Genomic DNA, 26,473 nt, shown 5'->3' with positions numbered 1-26,473 from the left:
ATTACATCAAGGATGGTGCACAGTTCCTCCCAATGACACAAACAATGGGGCCCAATAATACTAGTGACAGGGCATAATTCTTTCCAATAACACCAGTGAAGGGGCACAATTCCTCGCAGTGACTTCAGTGATAGGGCACAATTCCTCCCAATGACACCAACAATGGTGCCCAATGACACCAATGTTGGGGCACAATTCCTACCAATTTTGGGACACAATTCCTACCAATAATGGGGAACAATTCCTTCCAATCAACACCAACGATGGGGCATTGCTTACTCCAACTGTGACGGGACATTTTCTACTCCCGATGGCCACAGGCTGGCCCCCTTAAAGTCTGAAGCACAGTAAACTGGGCCTTTGTTTAGAAAGTTTGGAGACCCCTGCTTTAGAGTAATTACTGTGTAGCTATATGTGTTTAATCATTGATTCTTTTTATTAATTTTAAACAATTTACACATTAATACATCACAATACAGAAAAACAAGACAGCAATTATGAAAAATGGAACATTTAAAACTAATATACATCACACCCACTAAATAAATAAATAAATAAATAGATGTGCATCCTGGAATCCAGTTCAGATGTCATGACAACCATCATTATTCCCCAAAGAGGAGGAAAGAGACAGCAGGAGAGGTGGGGGCCCCCATATCTGAGTGTATATGATTCAACTGATCTTCACCAAGATAGATCTAGTGACTACCTAGCCCCTCTACCTAATCCTCGCTTCTCACATCCTTACTTCCCCTCTCACTTTCTTTCTCCCCCCTCATCATCTCCCATCCACCCCCTACTTCATGTGTTATAATGTGAACAAAATAAACAAAAACAAAAAACAATCCAATAATGATATTAGGGGAGAAGAAAAAGAAATTGCTTTTGACTTTCTCTTTATACCTTCCCTTTTTGTCTTCCTTCTCATCCCTTCCTTCCAATTCCACACCCACCCTTCTCTTATTACCCCCCCCCCCTCCCTCGTTATCACCCATTTAGGCCCATATTCAGTGAATTAATAACCTCCATTCCATATTACTGAAAACATATATCTTGTGCATCCTTAAAAATAAATTCTCCCACTCATTTACCCCACACCCTAAAGGAGATAATGGGGGGAGGGGGGGTAGCTCAACATTGAGAGGAAAGGATGTGAGCTTTCTGAGTCACCAAAATATTATTTTATCCAAACTAAAATAAAAAGGATGGGGAGCAAGTACCTAAACCAACCTCTCTCCTTTTCTTATCTACTATCTCTTTTCCATATTATGGGGATTCCTTCACCCCTCCCTCTCTCTCCTTCTCCAATGCATTTTCATTACATGCATATCCTATATAAACAGAAGACTGTTTAATCTTGTATAGGAATCATTTTGTAAATGTATCATTAGTCTGATTCTAGCTACTTCTCTAAACCATTCCGACATAGTTGGTATTTCTAAGTAGGATGATTAATAATTTTGAACTTGGGCAAGATCCTTGGCAATACTTATTTCATGCTACTAGTGAGTCAAGGAAAAAAAAGGCTATATGTGTTTATGTGTGCATTATTTTTCAGGCTACTACTTTTATGCTCATATTAATTCATAATTACTTTATAAAAAGGGGCTATAAGTCCTCTTAATTTTTGTCTATATCTGCTTGGTAGAAAAAAATACTAGCAATTGTGCGCTGGCCTTTCCCCTTACTAGCTCCTGGTGACACCACCACTGGCCATGTACCTTTGAGGTTCTGTGGTTCCATATGTAGACTTGGAGGATGAACATACTGTTTGTATTATTTTCAGTTTTCTTCCCTTTTTGCTTATGTCAGACCTAGCATTGTTTTTGTCCTGGAGGTATGTATGTATTTATATACAACACTGTATAATCACATTCCTGTGGCTTCAAACACAGGAAGAACCACAGGCACATCCAGATCTATTTTGGTGTCTTGTGTTTGGGGTTGCATTAATGTGTGTACATCATGCGGTCTCAAAATTAAGCACAGCACCACACGGCAGATGCACAACAGCATGTGCGTACTGTATGTGTCCTTCAGTTAATCATTAGATGAGAAGCATATTCCACTATCAATCCCAAGGAAATGATAAAGTTTTTAGGACAGCTGTGTTTATATATTTTTGGAGGTTTACACATTTATTAACTAAAGGCTAACCCAGCCTTCTCAATTTCCTATTTGTCTATTACTATAAGCTGCATGAGTAGCTAGTAAGAAGTTGGGGGCAAGGCTAAGGAAAACGCCCAACCATTAGGCTCCATGCGTATTGGCTTAAACTACGCAAGTGTTCTTGGCAGAAAAAAAACACTCATTTTGAGTACGTTTTTGTATTAGCATTTTGCACAATTTAGGAGTGGGTAGTGTTTTTTCTCTGCCAGAAAAATGCTCTCAAAAATGCAAAACAGAAGGGTTCTTTTTCTGCCTCTTGATGCTGAGTTTAAAAAACACCTCTTGACTGCTTAATGTGCATGGACACATAGGGGTTGATTTACTAAAGGCAAATAGGCTGTGCACTGCAACAAAGGGCCAGTTTATTGCCCTTCAAACTTTAGGGGGGTCGGATCATGGCCAGTGGGAGTAAAAAATGCCCTGGCATCAGTGGGAGTAAACAACACCCTAGGCTTGGTGGTCAGTGGGAGGAACAGTGCCCCATCGTTGGTGCCAGTGTGGTAATTAGCTCCACATTTCTGATATAAGTGGGAGGAACAGTGCCCTGTCGCTGGTGTCAGTAGGAGGAACAGTGCCCCATCGCTAGTGTCAGTGGGGGGAACAGTGCCCCATTGTTGGGATCAGTGGGAGGAACAGTGCCCCTTCATTGGGATCAGTGGGAGGAACAGTGCCCCGTCATTGGGGTCAGTGGGAGGAGCAGTGCCCCATCATTGGTGTCAATGAGAGGAATAGCACTCAATTGTTGGTGTCAGTGGGAGGAATAGAGTTCAATTGTTTGTGTCAGTGGGAGGAATCGTGCCCAATTGTTGGTGTCAGTGGGAGGAATAGTGCCCCATCATTGGTGTCAGTGGGAGGAATAGCGTCCCATCATTAATGTCAATGGAAGGAATAGTGCTTCGTATCAGTGGAAGGAAAAGTGCCCCAAAGCAAGCAAAGGGCCACATCTGGCATGCGGGTCGCAGTTTGGAGACCACTCTGCAGGTGTTGATAAAATAAAGTTTATTTTTTATTGAGAAACAAAAAAAAAGCTGAAAATGTTACTGTACATTGTGTCATGAATGTATTTTAGAATCTGTGTTTAGGTAGCTTTCAAAGATAATTGTTAATCCAAAGTAAATGTAGGGCTAAGAATGAGCAGAGAATATTTATAATACTAATATAGAGAAAAATATGTCAGCTATGAGGTGCAGAGAAGCCTTGTTCCCTTTTATCCTGCCTGTTAGGTCCTTTTATGAAGTGTTAAGTGTTAAAAACATAAAAAACAGGTCTTTCCAAAAATACAATTCTGATTATTCATACATGGCTGCCCATTTGCAGAACCTGTCTTACCGTTCCTCCATCCTTCATCTGCTTTCTATCTGTATAATAGATTTGGTGTTTAATTTCCTGAAAAACACTAATCAGATTGCAAGGAATGGAGGAGTGATGCTCGCTTGTGTATCTTATATGTAGGGCTGTGCCTTTAACCTTTACACAAAAAATTAATCTGTAAGGGAAAATGGAGTGGATGTTTTTTGTGGTTCCCTGTTTTCGCCCACCACTCTTTGGAGTCTGGGCTACAAAAAAATTACATTAGATGGCAAAGCTGGCAGCTGAGGAAAATCCAATCCTTAATCATTCCAAGTCCCATAATATAAACATGGAAGTAAGCACTTCTGGGTTCAAGGTTGTCAGATGTTGCCAGAAAAACAGCAGATCGAGGACTCTTTGTCCTCAGACACAGTGCAGGGGACGTATCAAGAGTCTAATAAACCCCTGTTGTCTGCATAAAGAATACCTATTATCTGCACAATGCTATCAAATAGGGGACTTGGAATTCCCATGTCATAGCAATACAGTTAAAGTAGTTTCATTTTGGATAGAGAAAGGGAGGGTTATAACCCGTCAGATTTTTTTTCACCATCTGTATCCCATTGAGAAGATTTCTCTTCTCTTCCTGTCCCATAGCCAAACCGGGAGTGAGAGGAAATCTCTGCAAATTAATTGAGTTTTTGGGGGCCCCCAGATTATCAGAACTAGTGTGCCCATCAGAAGATTTCCCCTCTATTACTTTTCTGGGGACAACCCAAAATTTGGGATTTTCTTTTACTTTCAATTTTCAATGACAATGGCAAGCAGGACAAATAGAGAGGGTAAATCATATTGGGGGCACAGAAAGCAATAAAAATGTCACAAGTGTTCTAATCCCTCTACACTGTATTCAAAATTTAAAAAAAATGTTTTGCCTTTAGTTATATAATAATAATTTAGTAATACATATTTGGTATTGCCAAGAACGCCAAAGTGAGAGCAGTAATTCTAGGACCATCATTTATGGTTAGGATATTGGTTGGGTTTTTTTTTTGCTTGGGTATTGTAGTTTGTTGGCATTTTGTGGCTGCTTATTTGGTATCTAATTATTCGATGCAGTGTCATCTTTTATATTTTAATTTTAAAAATGGAGGCTATACTGTGTGTGCCTGCACTAAAATAATGTTAATATATTTTTCCTGAAAAAATAAAAGTAGATTTGATCTATTATCACTTTTTTTCACAGTGTTAAATGTTTTTTTTCTCTACTGTAAAGTAGCTTGAGATAATGTGTCTTTGACAATGTTTGAAAATGAAACTTGTTTTTTTCTTTTAATATAGTTGTTACACAGAGAATGGGCAAGATATGGAGCATTTTACAAATATCAACCTGTTGATCTAATAAGGTAACATAGGGCTTGCCATTTGTTATTGATTTAATAATACAAATTCTAATTGTTACCAAAATGGTATGTCCTAGTTTATATCAAATCTTTTTTTTTGGTGATCATTTTGTAGCTGAAATATGTTTTCAAATTGCAATTCATGCTACAGTTATATTTTCTTTATTTTCTTTTTTTCTTTACTGAATGTATTGATACTGTGAGTAAATTAAAATGGTTGTAAAGGCAAAAGATTTTTTTATCTTAATGGATTCTATTCATTCTATTCTATTCAAAGTGTTACTAAACCCCGTAACCTGCATTCTGGTCTCCCACAGAACACAGAACATGGAAGTGCAATTATTTTAGTAAATATAAACTGTTAAATACCTTTTGTCATCAGCAGTTAGAGCAGTCTTGTGACTTCAATCAGTGTCCAGCAGAGCACATGTTAAACCTTGTAAGAGAGGTTCTCAATCTGCTTTAGGAGGATGCAGAACCCCTCTCCTCTGTCTGGATAGTGCTGATTGCCCATGTGCTGATCACATGCACTCTCCTAAAAAAAAAAAACAACCTCTCTAGCAATACACACCAAACTGAGCATGTGCAGAGTGACTCCACACAATATGTCTTAAGGAGAAAAGAGGGGGGCACTGAATGAAGGAGAGGATCAGAGAAGACAGGATATTTTTACACAATGTGGAGTAGTAAAGCATTAGGTTCCACAGTGAGTATAACAAGCATGCTTTACTGCATATACAGACTGATTTTACTGTTGTGGGTTTAGTAACACTTTAAGGTAAAAAAAACCCCTTCTCCAAGCAGAAGGCAAGCAGCCATTGGCTCATGCTGCTGTCAATGACAGCCTGTGAGGAGGAAACAGGGGGCAAGGCTGAACCGCGCTATGTATGTCTATGGACACACAGAGCTGGGAGTGAGCATGCAAGATTACTCCTATAGCAAGCAAGTAAGAATTTTTTATTATGGCATAATGTCACTAAGACCAACTCTGAGCTGGTGTACAGAGGTACCACTACTCAGAGTGGGTTCTGCCTGTGCTGGGAATGTATGTAATGAATGCATGTATGTGACAGCTTCCTGCACAGTACTGTAACCCCCACCTCATTCAATGCAGTAATCATATTTTGGAAATGACTTGTCACTGGATGGGCTAAGGCTGGTAGGGAACTGAGAGTCTAATTCCCCATCAGGCCTACTTTACTTTTGATTGACAGTGCATTTAGGAAGATGCACAGTGTGAATGCTTCATCCTCTGTGCAGACACGGACAAAATCGGGCACAAGCACCAACACTTTCGGTGCTGCTCTCCAACAGGATTCTAAAAGATGTCTATCAAGAAGAGGAAAGGAGGAGGTTTTTGTAGTCCTGTCATATGATGACAAATCTGCATCTCCATAGACACAGTATAGTGAATGAGCTTTGTCACACGAAGACAGGAAGTGTGTTTCTGGCAGGATCATCAGGTTAAAATAAAGGGAATAAAAAGCCTTAGAAAGTAAAAAAAATGCAGCCACCACATCTAAATATTGATAAGCTGAAATATATTATATTTGTGTTCCAGGATTTAGATTTTTTCCTCTACCAGTGTCTACTTCTAGGTAAAATTTAATTTTTTGGGGGGGACTGCTCCTTCAAACCAAGAACAAAAGAGTTTGTGAGACCACACAAAGGCCATAACCCTTAGTTTTAGGAACTACAGCTATTTAGGAATTTACCTTACAATGAATCCCAACATCCAGAGCTTCCCTGAAATTACGCTCTACTTGCCTTGCCAAAAAACATGAGAAAGATTTGCAAAAAAAGAGACAGACTTTTATTTCCATGAGCTTAAGGGGACATTTTAGCAGATGCAGAGGCTACAAACCTAGCTGGGAAAAGTACCAAAACTGATTTGCATGGTTAATCATTTGGGAAGCTGGCAAGGAAACAATGACATCTGTCCTGCGGAAACATTATCCGTTGTTTCAAGAAAGATAGATAAGATCTGAAGTGGAAAGAGGCACTAGAACATTTTCGATGACAGACAAGTTGAGATCTTTAACCGCGACTCTTGATCGTGTATCATGTGATACACAGCTAATGAAAGATAGAAAGTTTAAGGAGTTAGCTCTCTCACAACAGCCTGCTACTCTATATTTTACACGTATCATTGACTTTACCAGCCATTTGGAATATCCATTTCGTCTATCCATTGAATGGATATCGGCATGTCATGGTTACCCAATCTGCTAAATAATGATAGCTTCATGTAGCTGTTTAATACTTATACATTGTTGCTATTTAACAGATTTTTTACAGGGTAATGCAGTAATGGCAATTTATAAAGTGCCAACTTAGCTGTTAATCAAAAAACGACTTTATAGCTCAGCTCTGGGCTAAATTATATACATTTTTTTTAATGGCCGCATTTTCATCTCCTTCCCAGTGCTGTCTCCCACAGTAGTTGCTTTTTGCCACTAGATGTGCTCATAATTATACTTAGGGCACCCTGTGATTGCAGGTCCTCATAAACCTGCACCCACATTGCTCTGCATCCATGGTATTATGATGCAAAGAGGAGTCACCACCCGGAGGAAGGAGGTCCTGATTTCCCTATATAGCTCTTTAGTTAGACCTCATTTAGAATATTGTGTCTAATTCTGGAGACCTCACTTACAATATTGATAAGATAGAACAAGTTCAAAGACGGGTAACAAAAATGGTGAAAGGTCTGGGGGATAAAACTTACACTATATTGACAAAAGTATTGGGACACCTGCCTTTACACGAAAAAGAACTTTAATGGCATCCAAGTCTTAGTCCGTCGGGTTCAATATTGAGTTGGCCCACCCTTTGCAGCTATAATAGCTTCAACTCTTTTGGGAAGCCTATCCACAAGGTTTAGGAGGGTGTCTATGGGAATGTTTGACCATTCTTCCAGAAGCACATTTGTGAGGTCAGCCACTGATGTCAGATGAGATGGCCTGGCTCTCAGTCTCCACTATAATTCATCCCAAAGGTTTTCCATCAGGTTGAGGTCAAGACTTTGTGCAGGCCAGTCATGTTCCACACTGGAACTAAGGGGCAAAGTCCAACCCCTGAAAAACAAACCCACACCATAATTTCCCCTCCACCAAACTCTACACTTGGCACAATGCAGTCAAGCAAGTACCGTTCTCCTGGCAACCACCAAACCCAGACACGTTCATCGGATTTCCAGACAGAGAACCATGATACCTCACTCCAGAGAACACATCTCCACTGCTCTAGAGTCCAGTGGCGGCATGCTTTACACCACTGCATCCGCCGCTTTGCACTGCACTTGGTAATATAAGGCTTGGAAACTGATGCTCGGCCATGGAAACCCATTTCATGAAGCTCTGTATGCACTGTTGTTGTGCTAATCTAAAGGCTACAAGAATTTTGGATGTCTTTACCTATTCACTCTGCAGACAGTTGGCGACTTCTGCGCACTGTGCGCTTCATCATGCGCGGACCCCGCTCTGTCATTTTACGTGGCCTACCACTTTGTGGCTAAGTTTCTGTTGTTCCCAGTTGCTTCCACTTTGTTATAATACCACTAACAGTTGACCGTGGAATATTTAGTAGCAAGGAAATTTCACAGATGGACTTATTGCACAGGTGGCAACCTATCACTGTACCATGCTTGAATTCACTGAGCTCCTGAGAGTGACCCATTCTTTCACAAATGTGTGTAGAAGCAGACTGAATGCCTAGGTTCTTGATTTTTATGCACCTGTGGCCATGGAGGTGATTGGAACACCTGAATTCAATGATTTGGAGGAGTGTCCCAATACTTTTGGCAATATAGTGTATCAGGAGAGACTTCAGAAACGTAATGTTAATGTACATCTTGGAGGACAGAAGGGAATGAAGAGATGTGAGTGAAACCTATAAATACATCAAGGGTATGAATAAGGTTTGGAAGGGCAGTATTTTTTTATATGAAATATAAAAGGTGCAGCGCTAAAGTAATGAATGAATCAAATATACTTCTAAAACATGTACATATACATAAATAAATAATAAGGTGAATAGAAGCAGCAATAAAACAAATAGCAGCAATATTAAAAGGCAGACACAGTGAGGCGCTCTGATCAGCGCTACCAGTCTAAGTCTAACTCATGAACTCTCGCACTTTAGACTGGTAGCGCTGATCAGAGCGCCTCACTGTGTCTGCCTTTTAATATTGCTTCTGTTTGTTTTATTGCTGCTTCTATTCACCTTATTATTTATTTATGTATATGCACATGTTTTAGAAGTATATTTGATTCATTCATTTTTTTAGCGCTGCACCTTTTATATTTCATTCACTAGTGAGGATACCAAGGGCAGTCCTTTAGTCCTGCTCACACTTTTTTTCATGTACTGTATTTCAACAAACTCACATACTACAAAAATAGCTGTTCTCTTTGTCTTTACCTTGTGTTCATTTCAGAAAATATTTTGGAGAAAAAATTGGACTGTATTTTGCCTGGCTTGGACTTTACACATGGCTGCTAATTCCTGCCTCTTTAGTTGGGATAATAGTCTTTCTGTATGGATGTATAACCATCGATGGTGACATTCCTAGGTAAGGTTTAAAGGGAAACTTTCAAAATTTTAGATCAGTTTTATTAGTCTATGTTTTTAGCCTGCCTTTTTTGTATTTTTGCATATGTATATAAAATCTTTATTTTACAAATATATATTTTGTACTGAATGCACCCATGAAAATGATGTCAAAGCATTATGTTTTTTAAAGACAATAGCAAAGCAGAAGCTGTTTGCTTTCAGACTGTGTCTCTCTAATTGAAAGTCTGTGCTAGCCTGTACAGAGGAAAAGAGAGTGAGTCACTCTTTCAATCATTCAGCTGTCTGTATGTAATCTGAACTTAAGCTATTACATTCTGTAACAGTAGATATTTTTATGATCTCATGCATGCACTGTATTTGATCTGGGGTGGCTTGTTATCATTAAATAACAAGTCACCTCAAATTTTGAGCAGCGCATGCACCAGATGAGGCCAGGTCTCCTTGGAAGGCATTAATGGTGTGACCTTCTCAGGGTGCACCTGTGACATCAGTGTCTCAGGAACTACAAAACTAAAGTGTAAGTTTAAGAAAAATTAGTTGATTGGACAAATTACATTTATGAAGTTTATGGATTGGCTTGCAATGCTGCATGCACCTTGTATTTTTGTGTTTGGGGGTTAAAATGTCTGCTTGAAAGCTAGCATAGGTGAAAAGGACTTTGGAGATACCTTTGCTGGCGGGGAATATTTATATGAAAATTTTCCTACGTAGTTGAATTTTTGCGAACCAAATATACATTAAAGCCTAATTCCATTTTGGGCATTAACAACAAAAATTGATCCCCAAGCAGCCTGTCTAAATAAAAAAAGTAGGTCCATACATACTGCGTTGTTCTCCTCAGACTCCTTCCTGCAGCTTCCAGCTGCCAATCTTCTTCCAGGCTGGATGACACCCTGCATCATTCAACCCACTCACTTTGAGCCCAAGGTTTCAAGGCTGTGTCCCCTGCCCTGGTCCTACAAGGACATGCTGGGGTTTATTTACTAAAGCTGGAGAGTCCAAAATCAGACTCCCTTCTGCATAGAAACCAATCAGCTTCCAGGTTTCATTGCCAAAGCTTCATTGAACAAGCTGAGGTTAGAAGCTGATTGGTTTCTATGCAGAAGGAAGTCTGATTTTGGACTCTCCAGCTTTAGTAAATAAACCCCGCTGTGTCCCAGGTCTCTGCAACCCTTAGCATGTGATTCCACTGGAGGTACAAAAAAACACTCATTTGAGCTTCCAGCTATCCCTAAAATAAGGAGTACAAGTACAATCATGGATGAGTAGCTACACATGAATATGTATTTATTTATTAATTACACAAGTGCAGTTTCAGGGATGCCTTACAGATGATAACCTAAACAATAACAAAGTCTATATATTGAGCCATAAATCCATTTAAATTTAGTGTGAAAGTGACAATGGTCCTCTTTGTGCTTCCACAGCAAAGAAATGTGCAACACAGACCAAACGTTCACCATGTGCCCACTATGTGACAAGGCGTGCGACTACTGGAATCTAAGCTCTGCCTGCGGTACAGCACGTGCCAGCCACTTATTTGACAACCCAGCCACTGTCTTCTTTTCTATTTTCATGGCTCTCTGGGGTAAGTAAATACATAGATTATTTTACAAAAGTAATATGAAAATTCAAAGCTACAGCCCACAAAGGATGATTAAATACACAAAGAAGGGGTAAAAAAAAGACAAATACATACACTTAAACAATATGTTATCCCAGCATTTCATATTCCTGATATGTGCCTGTTGTACCATGTACTTGTGTTAAAAAGCATCCTATTCTCTTTGTATTGCTTCCTTTTTGTGAAACCCCTGGTTTTCCTGCCAGTCACTCTGCTTTCCTATTAAAAACCAACCACACTAGGCATGAGAGCGCATCCATCTCAGCATGGTCAGTTTTCTGAACCTACAGCCTACCTGTCCTCCTATGATTAGACTTATGCTGACAGACCCCCCCCCCCCATCCTGCACAGCCATTTACTGGGAAGTCCAGTGTGCTGCTGTTTTCCCACCCCCACCTTAATAATCTCCTTATGCAGTTGAGAAAATAGGATATGTGATCACTTATAAAAGAAAAAGTATTTATAGTCTTTTTTTTATCAAAATACAAAGGTTTTGTCTTTCATTCCTATTTTAAATTGAATGGGTTGTTTTAAGAGGTAAGGGTTGACATATACTTTAATGATACATAGTACAGGTTCATAGATGCATCCTTGTGGTCACCATGAGTGGTGGGCTAATGGAACCCAGCTTACTTTGCAGAGGTTGGGAGACCCCTGTCTCAACTCCCCATATCCCTTTTATGTGCAAGTCATCCTGTGTCTCTTAAGGGCACAGAGTGACTAATGGACTCTGAGAATGCAGTTGGAATTACTTCAGATGGGACTGTAATATTTATCAGCCATATGAAGACTATTCCTGGTTGTTGATTCTGAACTAGACATGTGAATTGAAGGAGCAGGACCATCTGCTCTGTAGTGAGATCCTAATTCCTCAAACCATTGTCTAGGTGTGAATTCCCATTCACCTTTTGTTTTGGTCACCCAGCTAGCTAACCTAATTAACTTACTGTTTAGTGTTAAGTCTATTTCTGTATATAGCTGTGTTTACATATGATTATGTGATCAGTCTCAGTGTGTATTGTATAAAAGCCAGTTTGAGTTTAAAATAAAGAGTTCAATGTTCAGACAGATTGGTGTCGTCTAGTCTTGTATGGTCGGCTGGGGTGTCTGTTGTCAGTGTTCAGACGGGGAAGCAGTATTCTAACGGAAGTACTCAAGTGCAGTCTGGGTCAGTTCCATTACAACCCCTATTTATACTACCAAATATGACTTAGGCTTAAAGGGGTCCACCAAAAACTAATATTTATGGATGGATCCCAATGAGTTCACACACCGACAAGTTTCTAATACATTATAATGTATGAATGTAACAATAATATACACAGCACATTAATATGTATGAATGTGAGATCCCTTTGTAAAGGTTGGTAGCTGGTGCCTGGAATCTCAGAAATTTAAAGGTCAGCACACAGGCATTTACTGAAATGTCCATAATAGTAGGCTAACAACGTCTATGGGTGTCTTCTATAGACTTCTGCTATCTCTGGGTAAATTGCTGCTCTCATCTCCACTCTAAACTGTTACTTCAGACTTTCTGCAAATCTCAGAACAAATAGTCTATATATTTTGGTCTGTGTTAATTGATTCTCACCTCTTGTTGCACTTCTTTCATGGCTCTGGCCTGTGTCTGGTCTGTCTTTGAGAAACATCCCCCCCCATTCATGTGATCCTTATCAGTTCCTAATTGGGGCAGAGAAGAGTTGCTCATTTGACCATCTCCCTATAAATTAAGACCAGCATATGGGGGGAGGTCACAGTCACAGATGGGGTGAAGGTCTATGTGTGAGTGTGGATTATGCTGGAGTGTGGAGCTGCAGTTGAACACAGCAGTTTAACTAGAGCAGGATAACTCATGCAGCAGGAAGATACAACAAAGAACTCTACTGCACTCTGGATGGACTGCAAGCAAACACCCTGGGAAACATCTCCTACAAGTCTGATTGCCACTCCATCTACCTTTTAATATGCCACCTCTACTCCTCCTTTTCATATTACTATCCTCTGTTCTCAAAATCTCATTTCTTTACCCCTCTGCTCCACCCCAAAGCTTATATATCTCACCCTCACTGCTACCATCTCCCTACTACTGCTCTCATCACCTCCTGATGATACTTTACTCACCTGCTGACCCAAACACCAGGACAGGAAGGCATGTGCACTCATATTCATCCCGCTTCCATCTTACTTTTCTCACCCTCCTTCTTCTCCTAACATCTGGGGATATCTCCCTGAACCCTGGTCCTCCACATTACTAACCGTTCTGTATCTGCCACCCCTCTCTGCCAATCCCTCCACTGGCTCCCTATTGCCCAACGGATAAAATTAAAAACATTAACAATAACATATAAAGCCATTTATAACTCTGCCCTAAATTACATCACCAATCTTGTCTCCAAATATAACCAAAACCGTACTCTCCGCTTCTCGCACGACCTCCTGCTGTCTAGCTCCCTTGTCTCCTTCTCCCATGCTCGTCTCCAGGACTTCTCCAGAGCATCCCCCATCCTCTGGAACTCTCTACCCCAATCTGTCAGACTATCGCCTACTCTGCTCACTTTTAGGCGATCCCTGAAAACCTATCTCTTCAGGGAAGCCTATCCTGCCCTCAGCTAATAATGGAATCTTCTACTCCTACCAATACATCCCCCACAGTTACTATCTTTTGTACCACTAGCCCCTCCCTCCTAGATTGTAAGCTCCAAGGAGCAGGGCCCTCCTATCCCTCTTGTATTGAACTGTATTGTTGCTGCATTGTGTCCCTTTACTCTGTAAAGCGCTGAGAAAACTATTGGCGCTATATAAATCCTGTATAATAATAATAGTAATGTCCCCAGAGAAAGAGCCTACCATTCCTTTCTGGCCATACATATACTAGAGAGTTACCAACCAACACAAGGAAATGCAAGTGAAATAAACTATGTATAAAGTTAATTATGATCCCTTCATGCTTTGCAATATCATATGCTACCTAAAACTATAACTGGCCTTTTATGGGAAACCCTAAGATATTATTTAGGTTACGGGTGGATCCTAGTAAGTTTATACCCACAAACCTTTAATATCCCAGAGTGATTTAAAGTACAGTTAAAGGCTCCTGTATCTATGATGGTCTAAACAAGTACCAAATCTAGTAACTATGCAATGCACTAGCTTTATAGAGTAAACACAAGACTTCCTTTACCACCCATGTTGAACCAAATCTTCCCTCATTTGTGTCCGACATGTTCCCCCTCCCATATCCTTCAGTGGGAAGGTTTCAGCAACAGAAGCCATGTTGTCAATCCAGAAAGCAGTGGGCAGGACTAGGTGTGGCCAGGTGCTGATTAACAAGCTACAGACATGTGAATCAGCTGTGAAAATGCTGATAGACACACCCCATGCAACATCTTCTTATCCCATTGTAGTGGAAGCAGATACACAAGAATGGCAACTCTACTCTGAATTCAGGAGCAGTGAAGCATTAAATATTCAAGCAAATATATTCCTAATTATAGCAACAACCTAGCAACAAGGCAGAACGGTGTGATGTAATCTTTGGGAGTTTTTCACTCAGGCTTTGGGAGGTAGGTAAATGGCCCACATCTATAGCCAAGGCCTTATCCAACATTAGTCAAAGCTATACAGTTTGTTTTTATCCACAGGCAACCCTTAACTGCATAGGCATTTTTTGGAAAATTTAAAATAATCCTTTAAGCAGTCAGCTATCAGACTGCCAAGTTCATATGAAATACTTGAAAATCCATTACTGAATGGTTGGTGGGTGGAGCCTGGAACCTGAGCGATCACTCAGCCCAGGCATCAACTGAAAAGTCAGTATTGGGTGGACTGACCCTTTAAGACTTTCAAGAAAGTTAAGACCAATGATCCTTTTTGTGCATCTGAAACTGAGTAGAATAAACCTTTCCAAGTCAGACACTGGATCCTTATGTAAGCCTGACTCATCTTGAATTTGAGCATCCGGTTACAATATGTTCTCTGAGCAGAATACTCCGCTTATGTTGGACATTCTGTGTGTTGATTGACACTCCCATTGTGCTGAGCGAAGCAGGGTCATCTACTCTTACCCATCGCTAGCAGACAGTGCATAGATTGCGGGGAAACTGTCATACATTATTACTCACATGTACATTTCAGGAATAGGACAATGAGCAATCTATGCTCCATTGATTCGGTCTAATTGGGGGAGGGGGTGCATTTATCCTCAGTGACTTTATTGTTCTTTGAAGAAGCAGGCAATTTGTTAAGAGGCTGTGATAATGGCTCCTGCTCATATTCCACTCTGATATCTGATTGGAAAAATTCCCTTTTCCTGTGCAAAGGAAACTCTGGCTTGTGGGTATAGCTAATTGAATCTTATGTTTGGCTAGAAATCAGAATTAAACATTGTCCTGTACCCCTACCTAAAAAATAAAGAAAAGGTTTATTTATATGATATTTTTCTCAAAAACACATAATCCGCATGGCCAAGGTTAGGCTCTAAAGCTGGCTACAGATGGATCAAAATTCGGATGGTTCAGCAGGGACCAGCCAAACTTTGATCCATCTAGGGGCAGTCTGCTTGTACAGAAGCTGACCTTTTGATTGACTTCTGTACAAGCAGACTGTTGCAAATTATTTGCTCGATCAGTGCCATTGGCTATAGTGAATGAATGGATTCTGACGGTGGGGAAGGCACCCCACTTCTCAGACTACAATAACTCTACAGGAGGGATCCCTCCATGCACCTCAAATGCATGGATAGGGGTATTGATTCATTTTCTTTTGTTCAACTTGCTGGTTGAACCAAAGAAAATGACTCATGTATTGCCTGCCTAAGGAACAGGACTGTTGTAGGTGGTGTTTCCTGCTCAATATGGACCTCATTGTATGGTTGCACTTTATTATTTCTGCCCTTAGTTTGGATTCTTTTTGGTATTTCACACCAAGATTTGTACCTCTGATCTTTTGTGTTCACTTTCATTTTTGCAAAAAAATTAACTCTTTTCAGAAAAACCTACTAAAACTAAAATTATAAATATCTTTTTACTGTAGTACAGTGCAGCTTAATTCTTCTACTTAACTCAGTTGTGACTTATAATAAATGTCCAACACAATACATAAAAAATTACATAAAAGATAAAAATGTAAAAAAATTTAATTTATTGCCTTACATGTTGGAAATGAAATGTAACGGTACTTCATAGCGTATTATAACATATTCATATTGCATTTATATGCATAATATTTTTCCCTTACAATACCATGGACAAATAGGCTGTGCACTGCAAATGCAGTTGCTTTAGATCCGTGAGGAAGCTCCAAAATGAGGCGAAGCATGGCTGATTTCTTTCATTCAATAATGTGCAAGTAAAATGCTGTTTTTTCAAATTTTCCTTGCATGTTCCCCTGAGAGCTAGAGCAACTGCATTTGCAGTGCACAGCCTATTTGCCTTTAATAAATCAACCCCCATGCCATCTGGTGAAATACAGTCCACTAACAATGCAGTCCCTTGTATTATTCCAGTGCTAAAATTATTACTGATTGGAGCAGCCGTTTGCACAATGGCTGCCATTCCTACCCATCCACTTCTGGAAATTCTAGCTCTCTGGTTGTTATTCTGGTTCCCTGTCTTTTGTACGTTTTGACTCACTAATTCAGAACAAAATATGCAGAATAGGAGCCCTGACTCCACTCTGAGTTTTCCTTTTCCTGACTTCATATCATTGGTCCAAAGAAAGAAGGAACTGTACTGGACATAATTTTGGCTTGGCTTCAACAGCTCTTCACAAATGGGGGCCTGAAAGACAAGGGTCATCCAAATTGAGAAGTCCAAGTGAACATGAAAAACTAGAGAGAGGCAAAAGATTCCAAGACCCATTATTGATATTATCTCACCTAACAAAAGGAAGGCAAAGGACAGCCAAAATGTTTTGGGGGCCAAAAATCCCCATTCATCAGGGCTTGGGCAATGTAGCATAAAGGTGTTTACTGGTCTCAAAGCAAAAACTCCTGGATATTAATCTCTGACAGGAAAAAGTACTGTGCAATTGTGCCTGCCTTTACAGCTGAGGGTTGAGAGGCTATAATTTGGTGCTCTCATTTATTTTTTCGTTTTCATGTGGACTTTACCTGATCTTTAGGTCACAATGTAAAAGTACAGAAACGTCAGTCCGGTAACTAGCATTTTCAGAAGAATGTTTGAAATGTCAGCTGAGGACAAAGGTTTTTTTAAGGAAGGTGGAAAGAGGGATAGGCATCATTGCCCTCGAGGGGTTACTGCTCTGAGCGGAGTCACTGCTCCTGGAGTCACTTCACTGGGTATAAACTTCAGTTTGAGCTCCTTAGCTCTGTAAATAAAAATTTTTCAGCAGGAGGTAATGAGAAACTTGAAAATACACTAAGCCTAAAGTTCCACCTACTAGTTAAAAAGGAAAATGCAAAATATTATTAAGCAATAATTCATATATACCTGAGCAACCAGTAGAAATTCCCTACGTGGTTGGCCCTGTTGGCTGCCTCCCACCCACAAATCGGGCAGTAAATTGTTAGCTGAACAGCAGCTGCATCCCATGAGATGCAGATGCTATTCTTGTTTTCTGACAGGTGCTGGCTGTGGCTTTCAAAATGCAATAGCTGCAGCGGGAAACTCCACCATCTGCACTGTATAGTGTGTTACATTATCTGTTACATTATTTTCATCCACAGGATGGATGAAAATATTCTGTGTGTACAGTGTACCCAGCTTTGGACTTGCATAAGAGCAGTAAAGCACAACCATTGGGTAGCAAGACAAGCCAGGAAGTAAAGCCTAAATATGTATTGTGCATATATGGCTGCATCCATGTACTTGTTGGGTAGGTGCTGCGTAGTGTGCAGTAAGCTCACAGAGTCTCAATTTGCAAAGAACAATGTACTGAAACAGTAGATCAACAGTACAAACAGGCCCAGTGGTGAGGCTCACCCCTTTGGTGCTACTTACAGCCGCACAGTGGGGAGACAGTGGTCTGAAGACTCAGGGATGCCAACAGTGTCTGCCACGAGGAGTGGAGTGCGGTCTGGCTGGTCCAACCCAAAGGGGAAACTTCCTGAGAAGGTAGAAGTAGTTCCTGCTCTCTCCCTACTCCACCGGAACCTTTCCCTATCATTAGCACTGTCCCTGACAGATGGGGAACCTGTCCCTACACTATCCACTCACATAATGTGCACCAAACCCAGGGGTCAGAGTCTTAACTAGAATATGCTGACCCAAGATGGCCACCAGGGTCACCTGGGACATGAGCTTCCAATTGGATCACTGCCCTGGGTGACCAAGGAAATAATAGAGTTTCTCTCAACTTCCTCTCCCATCTGCAACTGAATGCCACCTACAGTGGAGAACACAGACTGCACCTACCTACATACTTATACAATTACAAATATACAAAATAGACATAACAACACAGTTTTTAACAAACAAATCATTATTTACATCAAGCTGAGCTCTTAAATATGAATATTTGATCATTAAAAAGACTATACATTCCCCTACATATGAATTATAGATCATAAACTATCATGTCTCTACTTTCTATTCATGTTGGCTTCACTTTAACTATTATTCATTTTTGACTTTCAGCTACCTTATTCCTTGAACACTGGAAACGCTTGCAAATGAGGTTAAGCTACTTTTGGGACCTTACAGGCTTAGAAGAAGAAGAAGTAAGTCTTCCATATTTATATATTAAGAAATTCATTTTAAAAAAATTGCTTAATTAAAAGCAGAGGTGACTTTCAAAAGAACACGCAGAAACTGACAACCTGGCACCAGTACTGCAAAATGCTCTGTAAAATTCTAAACTTGTGCCTGCATACCTGTGTTCCACCACTGATTAGAAGCAATTTTTAAAGCCAATGTGATTTAACTGTCAAAAGCAAAACAAGATGTACAGTACAAAATCCGAATTTGTAAAGTGCTAAGGCATGTAGTGCTTGTGCTATATATGTGCATTAACATTCTTTCTGAATAGTAACACCATGCATCTGTACAGTAAAAAAATGCATCTGCCCTTTAGTGCACAACAGTGCATGATGAGAATGCAGTGGGAGTTGTGGTGCACTGCATTGGCCAAAAATAGTGCAGGTCAGATAAGAGTGTTTTTTGTTGTGTTTAGTTAAGAACCTAATCAAAGTGATGGGACTGCCTTAATTCAGCTAAAGATAGGTGTGAGTTCACTTTTGGCTAAGGTTAGTAGGTCTGATGGATGTATGATAATGATCTTGCAAGAAAAAAATACTAATTTGTTATTCATTGAATGGAACCTAGGAGGAGACAAAAGCTACTTTATCATTTCACAAATAATTTTTTAAGGAATTAGAGAGGAGCCCAAAGAGTTCAGCTGATGAGAAGTATATGTAAAGTCAGTGCCACAAGGGCTAATGCATGATGTGTTTAATGGTAGCTTCTTTGACTCTCCCCTGTGCAATCTGTTGATCAGTCTGCAATCTGCAAATAAGCCTTTGTACACCTAAATCTAAAACTTCTTTGTCCTATAGAAGCTGTAATTTCAGATCACGCTTAAAGATCTTTAAAGCTGGGTCTGAGAAGCCAGAACACAAGTCACAAATTTAGTTAAAGGAAATGTACCTCTGAAATGGCCATTTAGTCTTAATGCTTTCTTAGTTATTGACACAAACAGCCATGCATATTGGAAAATCAGTGCAATCAGAGCTGCAGATCTGCCTACCTGTTCTAGGTAATAACTGAGAAAGTATTGATGCTACATGACAGCCAGGCAACTAGTATTTTCAGAGGCAGAGGTAAAAAATGGCTGCCATGCAGTACAGGTTTCCTTTAAACTTGGCAGAGCAGAAAATCAAAATAACAATTGCCAAGAAGTAATGATTTAAAACTGGGTATAATGAGATTTTCATGTCTTTTTGCCTTTTTTACTATTTAATACAATCACATGGAAAAATGTAGTTTTAGTTCTTGAACGTACTTGCACGTAAACTGCATAAAACACTAAATCTTAAGGAAAAAGAAGGGATATCATGAGTCGTTCAAATAAAAGCTATTAAAAAGAAAACAGTGACACAAGTACAAAAGGTTGAAGCTCGGCCACTATTCCTGTCCCCCATGTATTCCTATTGACTCATAAATTTGATGGGATATTTCTAGATATAAATGAAATTGAGTGTTTTCATTTTCCTAATATTTTGGTGAAAATAGTAAAATTTACCATTTTGGTAAAATGCTTGGAAGTGAATGGGGCAGGTGAAATAAAGTGGTTTTGGTGGTTTTTAAAAGTGCAATGGTTTTTAAATAACTCGTGAGGGTTATAAAAGCTCCTTTCATCATCCTGCACTTGTTTTGTTCCAAAAAACAAATCTTTTTTAGTCTAATTTTTTACATTATTTTTACGGAGAGAAAAAACAGACTGAAAAAATTTAAATAAATTTAAAAAAAAAGATTACAAACAACAATTAAATATACATAAGTAAAAGTAAATAAAAACAGCATGACTACAAAGAATGCTAAGAACCCATTTATATCTACAGTATGTGTGTGCATAAAGGTGTGTTTTTTAATATTGTTAGGCAGGCGCGTTGTCATGCATCATTGTGTGTTTCCTTTGCTCATTGACCTACTGTTTGTTTTGATACATGTTTTCTAAGTGTTTTTAAAATTTAGAATTTAGAGTGGATAGGGTCAACAGCCATTGACCAAGGCTTGTTAATGCCTGTTGCCATCACATCAAAACTCATTTTATATGTGTTTTAATGCACTACTTCTATGGATCTCCCAATGCACTAAAACACAGGAAAAAACAAACAAACATGTTTGCTCTACAGTGCTAGGATGGGAGCATATGCTATTTTTGTTATGGGAAGAAATTTGCAGTTTAGTACATCGAAATATGTGCATTAAAAAAACTATGTAATGGACCCTTTAAAGTGTTATTAAACCCACAACACTAAAATCAGTCTGTATATGCAGTAAAGCATGATTGTTATACTCACTGTGGACCTAAGGAGTTAATCCTCCATACTGTGTAAAAAGGCTGTTTGATCCTGTCTTCTCTGATCCTCCCCTTCTTCTACTGTCCCCAATCCATCTGCTTATAGTGCAGAGCTCTAGGAGTCACTCAGCACCTGCTCAGTTTAGAATGTATTGTTAGAGAGGTTTTTTTCTATGGGAGGGTGCATGGGATTAGCACAGGGCCAATCAGCACTGTCCAGACAGAAGGTCAAGTGTTTTACAGCCTCATAGGACTGTCAGAGCAGAATGAAAACTCCTCCTGCAGGCTTTAACCAGTGCTCAGCTGGAAACTGATTGAAGTCACAAGACTTCTATATACTGCTGATGAGAAAAGGTATTTAGCAGTTTATATTTAGTAAAATAATTCCATTTCCATGTTCTCTGTGCTGTGGGAGACCAAATATAGTGAATGCAGGATCCTGGGTTTAGTAACATTTTAATAAAATCTTCAAAACTACAATAAATACACCCAAAACATCCCAAACCCACTGATAAAAAAGTATAAATTATCTCAAGCAGTTTAAAGGATTAGTTCACCTTTACAGAAAAACTCTAAAGGTGCCCTAACATCAGACCCCCTCCTCACTCCCTCCCCTTCCCCCAGTCCCCGCTGTACTTACCTCCAGCAAATTTCAACTGTCACATCTCCCCTGGTCACGCGAACGCTCTGGGGATCTGCTGACTCTCTCCTCCATCCTGCAGTGACAAGATGGATTCTAAATGAGAAAGCAGAGGAGATTTTCAAACCTGGATCGATGGAGTGGCTGTGGGAGCCATGACAGCTGAGGATCTCTGGTAGTAAGTATAGCGGGAACCTGGGGTTTAATGTTAGGTCACCTTTCCTGTTTTCTGTAAAGGTAAATGAACCCTTTAGTGAGGGAAACTGAGAATGTCTACTTTGGCAAATGTTTGCTATAATTTCTCAGCAAAATTGGTAATTTTGCTGCAAAACCATGAAATCACTCCACTGGGGACCAGCTTTTTCATTGATCAGTAGGAACATGGGAGAAGAGGAACAGTGTGGGAAAGTTTCAGCTCTACCAGAAAATACCAAACTTAGCTTGGCATTGGCATTGGCATTTGGGCATAGAGTATGTACTAAAATCTGCTACAGCTAGGTGCAGGACCCTCAAGGCAACAACACTTTATGAACTTTTTAAACTTTTAATTTATTAGAATGCAAGAGTTACTTTATAATATACCTATTACAAAATAAATATATGTACTATATCGTAGGCTTGCTTTTGCAAATGCTATTTGGCAGAATGTGTTTACTGTCAATACTTTGAGTCTCAGACCCGAAAAAGCCAGAGAAAAGTCAAAATTCCTTATTTGCATACTCATTCTTTGCCAGTGAAATACTGAGACCAAAGCATTGACATACCAACCAGGCAAGTAGATTTTTTGAAGGCAAGGTCAGCAGTGACAGGTTTCTATTATAGATCTTTAGAACCAACCCTAAAAATAAGTTTGGTTGCTACACTCAGCTCTGCATTGCTTCCATTTTTCATAATTCAGCGTGTCTATCATTATTATACTGTAATTATATAACTTCTAATGTGTTTATGTCAAATAAACATTTTTCACAGTGAACACTATTACTAATTCAATGTGGGTTTAGTTCTGCATTAATTTTAATGTACTTTGAATGGGCTTTTGTTTTCTCTCATAAATTATTAGACATGCACATGCTCCCATGCCCCGGGATGTCTATTAAAAGACAATATTTTCTTACTGATGAGAAGATATGAACTAGTGAAACTTTCAGTCACCTTGTTTTTTAACATTAAAACTTTTTCATGCTTAATATAGCTAAAAAAGACACATCCATTGAGTTTTATAAAAAAAAAACAGAAATATATGAAAAACCTTACATCCTCAGAACCCCAAACCACAGTTTAGAGGAAGGAACACAGCAATTTCTAAAACATGGTCAAATTTGCTCCAACAGGTAGAAAAATCCTCTGTGATGACTAAAGGCAATTGAACACTCCCTGGAGCAACAAACTACAGTTTTATTGTAAATATTAAAGCAGAACTATTTAAAAAAGACAACCCCCCCTCTAAAAATAAATAATAAAAAAATACACTTTATATATATATATATATATATATATCCATAATGCCATCAGACAATGCATTGAAAAAGATATGTGCACACCTTTTTTACAAGAGTTTTCTACTTGGTCCAAAGTCGTGAATGGTCATCCCTTCCACAAAATGATATGTGAGCACCGCTCAGTCAGTGAAGTAATACTCTGAGCCCAGGCTGGCATGATGATGCTGCAGATACAATGGGGTGAATAATTGGGGTGAATGAAGACTCTAGAGGACCTCTAGTGGAGAAAAGGAATGACTGCTGAAGATAGGTCTGAATTCCCCCCATTTCCCCACTTTCTCAAATATCCGGTTCAGTGTTGCCAACCTCCAACAACATTTTTACTGACAAAACATGGAAAATTTACTGACAGGGCAAATTTTTACTTACAACCTGAAAAATGATATTAAAAACTAAGACAGTCAATATTTAAACAGTATAAACACAATATGGAAACACCGTCAATACATATAACAAGTAATTTGACTGGTTTACACTTACAGTGTCAATTCAGCATGACAAATTATCAGCCACTGATATTTACAGACAGTAGCAAAAATCACTGAGTTTTACAAATGTTCCATAAGTTTACTGACGGTTGGCAACCCTGATCTGGTTCTTCCTTCTGGTCCTTCCTCAGAAGTGGCAATGCTGTTTGCCTGTGTGGCCAATCACCAGGCCCAAGCACTACAACATGGGAAGGGCCCTTACTCCTGTATAAGCACCAACCCAAACCTAACAGGAACCTACAGGGATTTTGACATAGACTGCAAAGGGTGAACAGGTAGTGGGAGAGCAAATGGAAGACAAGCATCACTGTTGTAGAGGGCGTGCTATTCCATTGCAAATTTCACTGTGAGAAAATGTTATTTTAGGGCATTGCTGGGCAAAAACCTGTTATGATCACAAATCATGGACGGAGGGTACAGAACTATAAAGTAATAGAAAGGGGAAAGACAATGCATTCAGGTCCATAAATATTGGGACATCGACACAATTCTAATATTTTTGGCTCTATACACCACCACAAAGGATTTGAAATGAAACGAACAAGATGTGCTTTAACTGCAGACTGTCAGCTTTAATTTGAGGGTATTTACATCCAAATCAGGTGAAAGGTGTAGGAATTATAACAGTTTGCATATGTGCCTCCCACTTGTTAAGGGACCAAAAGTAATGGGACAGAATAATAATCATAAATCAAACTTTCGCTTTTTAATACTTGGTTGCAAATCCTTTGCAGTCAATTACAGCCTGAAGTCTGGAACGCATAGACAACATCACCAGACGCTGGGTTTCATCCCTGGTGATGCTCTGCCAGGCCTCTACTGTAACTGTCTTCAGTTCCTGCTTGTTCTTGGGGCATTTTCCCTTCAGTTTTGTCTTCAGCAAGTGAAATGCATGCTCAATCGGATTCAGGTCAGGTGATTGACTTGGCCATTGCATACCATTCCACTTCTTTTCCTTAAAAAACTCTTTGGTTGCTTTTGTAGTATGCTTTGGGTCATTGTCCATCTCTACTGTGAAGCGGCGTCCAATGAGTTGTGAAGCATTTGGCTGAATATGAGCAGATAATATTGCCCGAAACACTTCAGAATTCATCCTGCTGCTTTTGTCAGCAGTCACATCATCAATAAATACAAGAGAACCAGTTCCATTGGCAGCCATACATGCCCACGCCATGACACTACCAACACCATGCTTCACTGATGAGGTGATATGCTTAGGATCATGAGCAGTTCCTTTCCTTCTCCATACTCTTCTCTTCCCATCACTCTGGTACAAGTTGATCTTGGTCTCATCTGTCCATAGGATGTTGTTCCAGAACTGTGAAGGCTTTTTTAGATGTCGTTTGGCAAACTCTAATCTGGCCTTCCTGTTTTTGAGGCTCACCAAAGGTTTTCATCTTGTGGTGAACCCTCTGTATTCACTCTGGTGAAGTCTTCTCTTGATTGTTGACTTTCACACACATACACCTACCTCCTGAAGAGTGTTCTTGATCTGGCCAACTGTAGTGAAGGGTGTTTTCTTCACCAGGGAAAGAATTCTTCGGTCATCCACCACAGTTGTTTTCCGTGGTCTTCCGGGTCTTTGGTGTTGCTTAGCTCACCGGTGCATTCCTTCTTTTTAAGAATGTTCCAAACAGTTGTTTTGGCCACACCTAATGTTTTTGCTATCTCTCTGATGGGTTTGTTTTGTTTTTTCAGCCTAATGTTGGCTTGCTTCACTGATAGTGACAGCTCTTTGGATCTCATCTTGAGAGTTGACAGCAACAGATTCCAAATGCAAATAGCACACTTGAAATGAACTCTGGACCTTTTATCTGCTCATTGTAATTGGGATAATGAGGGAATAACACATACCTGGCCATGGAACAGCTCAGAAGCCAATTGTCCCATTACTTTTGGTCCCTTAACAAGTGGGAGGCACATATGCAAACTGTTGTAATTCCTACACCGTTCACCTGATTTGAATGTAAATATCCTCAAATTAAAGCTGACAGTCTGCAGTTAAAGCACATCTTGATTGTTTCATTTCAAATCCATTGTGGTGGTGTATAGAGCCAAAAAAGTTAGAATTGTTTCGATGTCCCAATATTTATGGACCTGACTGTATGCCAAGGACAATTCAGGATGTTTGGTAGAATATATCATGTCCAGTCGGTGACAGAATACACATTGAAAAATGATATCTCATGTAAGCAGACTGGCTCTTTAATTCTAGAACCACCTTTATATTTGTTGATTTAATAATTTCTGACCTTATTTCTGTATTAAACACATTGGGTTACTTGCGATCAAAATATGCACGCTGCAAAAGAAACATTTAGAAATTCCTTAGATTCCCTTTGTAACAGTTTACATCTGTTCTCTCTTTAATATGTCTTCATAGATCAGACTGGATTAAAAAAAGGCAATATCTGAAAATGTTGGATCTGCATTGTGACACTAGATTGGTTTCTGGGCCTATAACAAGAGTACACTTTAAGTTTTCCAATTGTAGTTTTATCCCCATGCATTCTATGTCAAGGCATTTCCATATTTTGTTGGCTTTCAAACATACAATCTGAAAACAGTCCTAACGTATTCACCCCTTTGCTGCCCTATGTCTTTGGACAGATTTCTTACACTGGTTTACTGCTCCAGGCTCCTTCCTGAAATGGGTCTCAGAGAAGGACCACTGCGGGAGCTGAGCCAGCTTGGCACAATCAAATTATTTAAAGCAACAGTAAACATGGAAACCAGCTTTAAGGGTTATAGAAGCCCCTTTTAACTATCCTGGACTTGTTCTTCTGACAAAACATTGACCCCTCATT

At 39.5% G+C, this 26,473-nt stretch overlaps 1 protein-coding gene across 1 annotated transcript in view; it reads left to right on the top strand.

Annotated features, from left to right (window-relative positions):
• ANO2 (anoctamin 2) overlaps positions 1–26,473 on the top strand; it is a 276,926-nt gene that overhangs the window by 111,418 nt on the left and 139,035 nt on the right. The window contains exons 9-12 of the mRNA XM_089669916.1: positions 4,801–4,865; positions 9,301–9,435; positions 10,865–11,025; positions 18,657–18,739. Of these exons, the coding sequence (XP_089526042.1) occupies positions 4,801–4,865; positions 9,301–9,435; positions 10,865–11,025; positions 18,657–18,739 (444 nt within the window). The remainder of the gene's footprint in view (positions 1–4,800; positions 4,866–9,300; positions 9,436–10,864; positions 11,026–18,656; positions 18,740–26,473) is intronic.

Source organism: Staurois parvus, unplaced genomic scaffold, assembly GCF_062004578.1.
Source record: "Staurois parvus isolate SC_StPar_1 unplaced genomic scaffold, SC_StPar_1.0 ptg000010l, whole genome shotgun sequence".
Lineage (NCBI taxonomy): Eukaryota > Metazoa > Chordata > Amphibia > Anura > Ranidae > Staurois > Staurois parvus.
This window is presented reverse-complemented; position numbering and strand designations above follow the sequence as displayed.